The sequence below is a fragment of the Colius striatus genome, chromosome 8 (assembly GCF_028858725.1).
Source record: "Colius striatus isolate bColStr4 chromosome 8, bColStr4.1.hap1, whole genome shotgun sequence".
NCBI lineage: Eukaryota > Metazoa > Chordata > Aves > Coliiformes > Coliidae > Colius > Colius striatus.
Genome location: NC_084766.1, coordinates 24,768,475 through 24,777,206, shown reverse-complemented (window position 1 = coordinate 24,777,206; position 8,732 = coordinate 24,768,475). Strand labels below are relative to the sequence as shown.

General features: G+C 55.8%; 1 protein-coding gene across 1 annotated transcript; it reads right to left on the bottom strand.

Moving 5' to 3' along the window:
• Positions 1-295: 295 nt before the first annotated feature.
• Positions 296-8,365, bottom strand: FGF8 (fibroblast growth factor 8). Its single transcript, XM_062001533.1, has 5 exons — positions 8,334-8,365; positions 8,193-8,229; positions 5,923-6,103; positions 1,657-1,763; positions 296-583 (listed from the first exon to the last, which is right to left on the bottom strand). Exons 1-5 carry the CDS (start codon positions 8,363-8,365, stop codon positions 296-298), a joined length of 645 nt encoding a protein of 214 aa, XP_061857517.1.
• Positions 8,366-8,732: the final 367 nt, after the last annotated feature.

Sequence of the window (8,732 nt, the reverse complement as noted above, 5' to 3'; positions counted from 1 at the left end):
CAAAGGGCTCTTCCCCTTCACCAGTCTTTCAAAGTTTCATTTCTTTTAAAGTTGGAGTACAAAAATAGAGCCTCTCTTCTTTTTTTTTTCCTTTTTCCTTTTTTTTTTTTGTAAAAACCAAACCAGCCCCCCAAAATTATCAACAACTAGAGCAGGTAAATTGTTCCTTATCTTCCCCCCTCCCTTTTTTCGTGTTTCTCTTTAATATCCATATAGGAAAGTCTCTACGTATAGTCCACCAAGCTCAGAGGAGCGTCCTCCGGGAGAGGTGCAGGCCGGGCCTGAGGCTGCCCCATCACGGGCCTGCCCTGGAGCTGGAGTTTCTAGTCCTTTTGCTCCTCCGGTTGAAGGGGTAGTTGAGGAACTCGAAGCGCCTGTGGGGCTCCGTGGTCTGGTGGCCCTTGGGCAGCCTCTTCATGAAGTGAACCTCGCGCTGGTGCTGCCGGGTCTTGGAGCCCTTGCGCGGGCGGCCCTTGCGGGTGAAGGCCATGTACCAGCCCTCGTACTTGGCGTTCTGCAGCGCCGTGTAGTTGTTCTCCAGCACGATCTCGGTGAAGACGCAGTCCTTGCCTTTGCCATTACTCTGGGGAAGGGACAGAGCAAGGATTTCAGTGCCAGGCACTTGGTCAACCGACAGAGGTTTCTCGCCACCCCAAGCCAGGTGGGCTGGGGCGGCAGCAGGGTTGTGATGGCCAAGGGCTCACTTCTCCTACTGCCTCCCCTACAGATCCCAGTTGCCCAAAACCTGTTTTTTGTTAGAAAAGCTGGGGGAAACAGGTATTGTGGCTTGGGCAGGTGCTGCTGACTGCAGCTTGCATCCCCCACTGTGGCTTTTTCCAGCCTTCACCACCACTGCACCAACAGGGAGACTTTTGTCTGCTCCCATGTTGCTCCCACCCACGCCAGGGCCGGGTTCTCCCACCAGCATGGCCATAAGCAACTTCTCCACCTCAGTGGTAATTCACCCACCCATCCTACTCCCCCATGAAGGGGAGATCAAGGAGCAGAAGGGGCGATGAAGAGTCCATGAGGATGATGCCCACAGATGCAGGTGACAGGGAGTGTGGAGGTTGCTGGAGGCCAAGCTCCTCCTCGTTACTAGGAGCAGCAGAACCAGAGAGGGGACCCACATTGGCCAGCCCCAGGGAAGGAGCAGCCATGGAAAATCCTCCCAGACAATCGTTGTCCCAGCAGGATTTTGCACATCCAGTCCACTCCGCCCCCGGGAACGGAGAGTCGAGGCTCGGAGGGAGCGTGACTAACCAGCACGCTGTGGAGCCTGGCTTTGGGGCCAGCCCCACGGAGCATCTTAACATTCCTAGCACTTGTACCATGTAATCAGGGAGAATAGCCCAGCAATTCGCCTATTTGTTCGGGGAGATAGAAGGAATGTGCCCCACATGGCACCCGCCCGCCTCCCTCACTCCCTCCCGCCCCTTCCCCGCTTCCCTCCTGCCGCCCGGGCTGCGGGACCACTCATCCCCGGGACGGCTCATCCCATCCCCCTGCCCTCCCAAACTGATGTGCTGCCTGAGCCCCAGGAATCTCCATCTCACCTCCCCGTCCCCACAGATGGGCTTCACATGGGTAAGAACTCCTCTCCCAGTAAGCCCAGCTTAGCACCCACAGCGATGCCCTGCCTCTCCCATGCCCTACCTTGCCAATCAGCTTCCCCTTCTTGTTCATGCAGATGTAGAAACCCGTGGCTGCCCCTTTGATGCGCACGCGGCTCCCAAAGGTGTCTGTCTCCACGATGAGCTTGGCTGGGGAGAGCAGCAGGAGGAAAGAGAAAGGAAGGTCAGAGGGGCTCTGGGATGGGGCAGGCACAGGGATGCCAGCAACGCCCAATGCTGGGTGCTGAAGCAGGGAGGCGGCTGGGCCACAGTGCCCTAAACATCAAGGCACAAAGTTAAGAGCCAGCCCTGGTTTCTCTACCTTGCCACTATATCCCTGCATGACCTTGAGACCCTGCATGTCTTTGCCAGCCTGGGCCGTGCTGGAGGGGAGCAGCTCCGCTTTGCTCAGCTCCATGACACTCTGCAGTCCATGTGCCACAGAGATCTCTCGAAAGGAGGCAGAGCAGTGAGCAAGGCACACACTGACGGGTGTCAGCCAGCTGCCCAGCAAACCAAGGCAGGGCTGGGTGAATCTGCAAGGCGGGAGGCAGGCAGGGACCCTGTGCAGGCGCTCGGCATGCTGCCAGCTGTCCCCAGCCCAGGGGACACCGCTCAGTCCCTCTCTGCCTGGCCAGGGCTGCAGGAGGAGCAGTGACTTTGCAGCTGGCAGGGGAGGCGTGAAGGGTACGGCCATCCTTTTAATGCCTTTCACCTTTGCAAGAGTCGAGAGGGCGTATTGATTTGGTCTCAGTTTTTTAATGGAGGCATCGATCCACTTCCGAAGGAGCTATGCAAATCGGCGGGTCGATGGGCCGCCTATAAATAGACCTGTCACCTTCCCTCTCTGCCTCTGCCCTGGGAACCCGAGCCCCGCAGCCCATCCATCCCCAGGGAAGGGGGAGGATGGGGACAGGACATCCTTCTCCTCAGCTCTGCAGCTGCTGTCCCCAGAGCCAGCTCCTCTCCCCAGGGCGAGCTCTGACAGGGATGGTGGCTACCTGTTTGCATTTCCAAAGGGCTGTGCTGTGCCAAGCACCAAGGATTTCCCCGTGACACTGCAAAGTCAGCCTGGACTGCCCCATCTCACCATCATCATATCTTGCCCAGCTTCACCCCCTGTGCCCTAAGCACAATTTGGAACGGTAATCAGAGCACAGCCTGCAAAGCTTCCAGGGCTGTAGCTTTGTCATGAAAATAAGTCCACTGATGCCTCATTTCTCCTGTCCAATCTCTGCACAAGGGCTGCTCGGTTCCGCAGGGACTGTGCTTCACCCTGGCATGCACACCTCTACCCAGAATGCTCGGCCACCAGCAAGCCTCAGCAAGGGCAGAGACATGACACTGGAGGATGCTTTGAATGTGCCCACAGCCTTCTCCTGTCAAACACAAGCTAAAGTGAATCACAAGCTGAAGTAAATCACACTCTGGGCTAGGAGTAAACTGATGGCACTCTGTTTCTACAGTGTCCTGATCCTACATCTCTCACATCATGGGCACTACTGAGGTTGATGGCACCAATGAGGGGGGCAGAGCAAGCAGGCAGTTAAGCAACAGAAAGAGCATCCCAAAATTTGCTGGGGACGACTAATTTGGTGCTGTCAGGCCAGTCAGGCTCCAGGCATTCCCTCCCCACAACTCCCTCCTGCCAATGTCACTTTACAGTACCTCTCTTCCCCAGACTGTCCCTTCAGCCTCCCACCCAAAGCCAGGCACAGACTGCACTCAGAGCCAAGAAATTTGGGAAGAGAGAACTCCAGGTTGTGCCACCCCAGCACCAACAACTCAACTTGCCACACACCCAGCATCCCCTAAACCAAACATGGGAGACACCAGTATGCAAACAAAATGCTGAGAGAGTGACCCCCTATTTATCTATATTGGGGAAAGGGGGAGAATTGATCTCAGAGGCAGTAAAAGGTTTGAGGAGAATTGATTTTTCTCCCCGAGAGATAGAAAGAGAAGGGAGGGAGGGACAGAGGAGGGAGGGAGCAGGGAGGCCTTGGCCCCAGCGAGCACAAAACCCCACGTTAAAGATGCACATTGCTTCTCTTTCGGCTTTTTTTCTCTCCTCCTCCCCAAAGGGCAGCTGTGATTTACAGCCGCCGGCCGGGTTTGCCACCCCACACGAGCCCAGCCAGCACATCGCTCCAGCCCCGACAGCCACCAAGGACGGGGGCAACCCGTCCTCTGGTCCTTGCACCCATGGACCTATGCAGGTGACCCCTAAACCCCACAAACCCCAGATCAGACCAGCAGAAAACCCCGGGCATAGGGGAAACCGGCGAGTCGGCAGGGAGCTGCCCCGGCATCGCCGCGGGGCCGCTGGCGGGTTTAGCGCGGCCGGGGGCAGGGAGGGACGAGCCCGGCCCGGGAGGGACGAGCCCGGCTGCACCGGCCGCCCACCTTCCCTTAGAAGGAGGAGGGGGAAAAAAAAGTCAATCAAATATTGACAATTAAGACAGATAACTGAGAACGCCGGACTCGATGTTAAGCCGGCTGTAAAAACGTCAGCGTTGGGGAAAGGGGTCATCTGCAAAAATAAATCAACCCCTTTACACGCCCACCCCCAAAAATGAGATAAAAAAAGCAGAAGGAAGGGCTCGGGGAGGGGAGCTCTTTTCTTCAGATTTCTAAATAACGTTTTGGGGGAGTCCTTTTTTTCCCCCCTTTTTTTTTGAAGAGGGGGAGACATTAACATTTTCAGCTCTATTCTTTCACTTAAGTGACAGATTTATCCCAGTAAAATTATGTTTCATGCTCAGACTTTGAAGGGAAAGTGGCTACGTAAATGCTGAAAAAATGCAGCGAGACACACTTGATCCCCCAACTGGACTGCAAAGAGGAGAAAGTATTCAGGAAATGTTAAAAAAGGTGAAAGTAAGAAGCGTTTTAATAGTTCTTCCAGACATGGGGGCCTCCCTAGAGATTCATATAGAACAATCCTGAACCTCTATTTTAACATTTACAGACTTGCAACTCTTTTAAAACTTTACATCTGAAAAACTGCTTGTTCTCTTTCTGGTTTAGATCAGTCCTCATTTTCCTCCTTAGCTCTTCAAATGCTGAGCCTTTCTTTATTACATTTTAATAGAGTTTTTTTCAAGCCATCACCAGTCCCCTCCTCCTGGCCTTATTTAAACCTGGTTGTTACTTAAATATGCACTAACTGCTGGTTAAAATCCAGGCATTATAGGTCTAAAACAAGACAGAGTGGGGTGGGTTTTTTTTGCTTGGGAAATTAGCTAATGCCCTTTCGAGCCCGAGCTGCTGCAGGGTGGGAATAATTCATTTGGAAGATTAACACTGGATGTATGGAATCCCATATAGATGGAATCTGCTCTGTGCTTGCACCACTAACGTCCAGCGTGACATTTTCAACCAAAGGAAGGAAAAACCCAAGGAAATCCAGAAGGTGAAGGAAGAAAAGCATTTCTACTAATCTCTCTAAGCAAGAAAGGGAATTTGCAGTTAATATCAAAGTAAAACGGTTGTGATTCAAGGCAGTCCCTCAGTGTGGGGGCAGGATCGGGCCCCATAGCCGGGGCTGGCTGGGCCCACCGCCCCCTGCATGGCACTGGACTGTCCCAATGTGTCAGGAGCACACGTGCCACCAAAGTGACCAGCTGCGGGTGTCCCTGGCAGAGGGACTTGTCATCCGGGAGGATTCTGGGGAGAGGGTGAATGGGTCAGGGTGATGGCAGAGGGGTAGTGGTGCAGCACAGACTCTCACAGTCAGAGTTTCCCCTACTTTGTCTCTGCATCTTTGCCCACAGACAACTGCCACACTGACCCTCCGCTCAGGCTTTGGTTTGGGAAGGGAGGGATGGGGTGGGGGGGTATGTCAGGAAAACGCCACTTGGGACAATTCTAGTTTAGGGAAAGCTTCCAAAGCAGCAATTCACTTTCCCCTCTCTGACCACCCCTCCTTTTCAACTTTCCTGTCTATTTTTCTCCAGGAGGAGGTTTCAGGGCCACCCAGCCCTGTTAAAGAGCTGGGTTGGAATGACTGATGCTGCTGAGCAAGCCACCACAGCCCCAACCCCACAAGTCAGGTGCAAACCAAGAATGAGGGGGGAAAAGAAGAAAAAAGGAGTAGAGCTCATCCTGCAGGCACCTCCCTCAGCACGGGAAACCTGCCCTCACCTCGAAGCACACGGCCACTGAGCGCTGGCCCCTATGTTCTCCCTTTACAAGCCGAACGATTGTAACGATTCCCGGCTAACAAACAGGATGGAACCCATCAATCGCCGTGCTGGGCTGTGGCCACCTCCCCGGCTCCTCCCCGCCCCCAGCCCGCTGGTCTTACCGTGCACATCCCCATCCTCTGCCATCGCATTGATTTTCTTGTTGTCCAAGATCTGCACATGTTTCCCACTGGTCCGGCTGTACAGCTGGTAGGTACGGACGAGCCGCCGGCTGAGCTGATCCGTCACCAGGCTCTGCTCCCTCACATGCTGTGTAAAATTAGGTGGGGACTGAACAGTTACCTTTAGGAAATTAAAAAATATACAACACACCATTATAATCTCTACTCCTCAGAGGGGAGAATGGGCTGAGCCGAGATCGCTGGCCTCCAGCCGGGCTCTGCGGGGAGGCGCAGAGATGGGACCGCAGTGGTACCTCCTGTGCCAGCAAAGCTCCCCAAGAGAAGGGGCATTAAGCTCTGGGATGCAGCCACCAGAGCCCTTTGACAGAGCTGTGCCCGCTCTAGATGCGCCCCAAGCAGAAAGGTGCAGGTGAGTGGGGTGTGTGACAGGGCTTGGTGACCCCAGAGGCCTCTCCGGGACTCAGCAAGTGTTGGCTGGCACTGGGGCACCCGAGATGGATGCGGAGGCTGGGAGCTGGAAGGGATCCAGGAGGGCACGCGGGATGGCACTGGGTTGCCTCCCCCGTGGGGCTGACAGATTCATCCCACACTTCTTTCACCTCTGTAGGAGCAAACTACTGCTCAGGCTGCCCCAGACATGAATCCCAACTGCTGCCCTATCCCAGGCTCTTTATTTGCTCCCAAACACCCCACTTACTGAGCTCTTTAAATAAAGTCCTCTGAGAAGGTAAAGCTGTCAGCTATAAGAACTATACGAAAACTCTGCCCCAGCCCAGGTTATTTAGTGGCAGAACAACCCGAGGGTACTAACGTGCTACCCGAGCAAATCCATCCCTCAGCAGGAGCCGGCTGTTTGCTGCCGGCAGTGAGGGTGTCCCCAGCCCCGCCGCACCGTGAGCCTCAGCCGAGCCCGGCCCCTCCAGACCCGGCACTGCTGCTCCCGGCCTCTAAATGCTTTTCACGAGTGGCCAAACCTGCTCCCCCCTCGTGAGCTTGCACAGAAGTCTTTTTTGCCCCCCCTTCCTCCTCGTCTCAAATCCCTCTTTTAAGTCTGGAAAGTTTCGCCGCTCCGTGACATTTATAAAGACGTATTCTGAGCAAATGTTAGGAGATAGCTCCTTTCAACATCAGAAGGCTGGGACTACCCCCTACCACCCCCACGTCAAATGGGAAGATTTCCTCCCGTCTTGAACAACAACAGAAAAACCCAATAAAAGCAAAAGCTGCCGCTCTCGCAAAGCTGCCTTTATAGAGATATCTCCCCTTGACAATGTCATCTCCCTCTCCCTCCGCTTCTGCCTGTGCATGTGTGTTTCCTATAGACGGGTTTTGGATAATGCAGCAGGATTCTCTCCCCGGCTCTGATGAGGGTACCATGTGGAGGAGAGGTCATTAGCCATACTGCTATTTGGTCTCCATCTCATACTCCAAAATATTACAGCTCCGTTTTACACAACCGCACATTCCCAGAGCTTTGTTCCCGTCGCTTTGGGGCTGGAAACTCTTTTCTTGGGTTTTTTTTTTTTCTCTTTTTTTTTTCCCCCAAGCTTCCAGGGAAAAAAAAAAAAAAAGAAAAAAAGGTATCTTAAAAGGCATTTTAAGCCAAGCTTCTACACCTGCGATCTGAGGGGGAAAGGGGGGCTTCACCCCGGCTGCGGGCGCACCGCTCCCAGCGCCGTGCCTGCTGCGGGCGGGTGTCACACGGGCTCTGCCCGGGCGCTTTAATCTGTCCCTGACACTTCTGGCTCCGGCGATACAAACCAGCGACGGTAAAGACTGGCTGATTTAGGCTGAATCAAAACCTGCGGGTTTTAGTGAGGTTTAATTTACTGTTTTATGTGAGGGAGGGGGGGAGAATAGAGGGGATCATTTTTTCATTTCGCTTCGCTTTTCGGAGTGTAAGAAAAAAAACCACCCGGACACGAAGATCGAGGGTACACAGAGTGCCATTTAGAAGTGGGGGAAACGGGACTTAGCTACTTAAAAATAACCCTGTGCAATTCCTTGAAGCTCCGGGTACTCCCTGCCTCGCAGCCCGAGTCCCCTGCACCTCACTTTGCTCCCCAAGCGGATGGCTTCCCTCTCGGCCACGGCTCTTTTGCAGCCGGGAGACTTTTGTCTCCTGGGTTTTAAACTGTTTCTCCTCTCTCTCTCTCCCTCCCGAGCCCAAGGCTCTCGGCGGCGGCTGCGGGGAACCCACCCCCATCCCTGAGGGGCGAACAAAGCCGGGCGGCCAAGCGGGCACTTACCTGGGCTTGCAGGCAGAGGACGAACAAGTGCATTAACCTGGGAGGGGGGAAAGAGAGAGACAAAAAGCAGGAGAGGTGTGAACCGGGGCGGGGAGGTGCTGCGGGTTCGGGGCGGGAGGGCCAGGGGCTGCCGGTACTCACACGTAGCTGAAGAGCGAGGAGCAGGGGTCCATCGCGGCGCCGGTACGGGGCCAGGAGCCCGGGGCCCGGCGGCGGCGGCGGTGGGGGAGAGCGCCCGGGGGGGCGCGTCGCTGCCTCGGCTCCTCGCCTCCTCTCGCCCGGCCGGCTCGTCCTCGCCCCGAGGAAAGGAGGGCACAAGCGGCTACAGAGGGGAAAGGCCCTCACCGGCCCGCCCGCCCTCCCGCCCAGCCCCCGGGGCGCACGGCCGGCTGCCCCCCGCCGCGGGGCACCCCCCGCCCCGCTCCGCGGCCCCGCGGCCGCCCCGGGAGGCGGCGAGGCCGCCCCGCAGCCCCGACGGCGGGGGCGGGCGATGCCGGGGGGCGGCCGCCGCAGGGGAAGCCCGGCCGTCCCCTCGCTCCG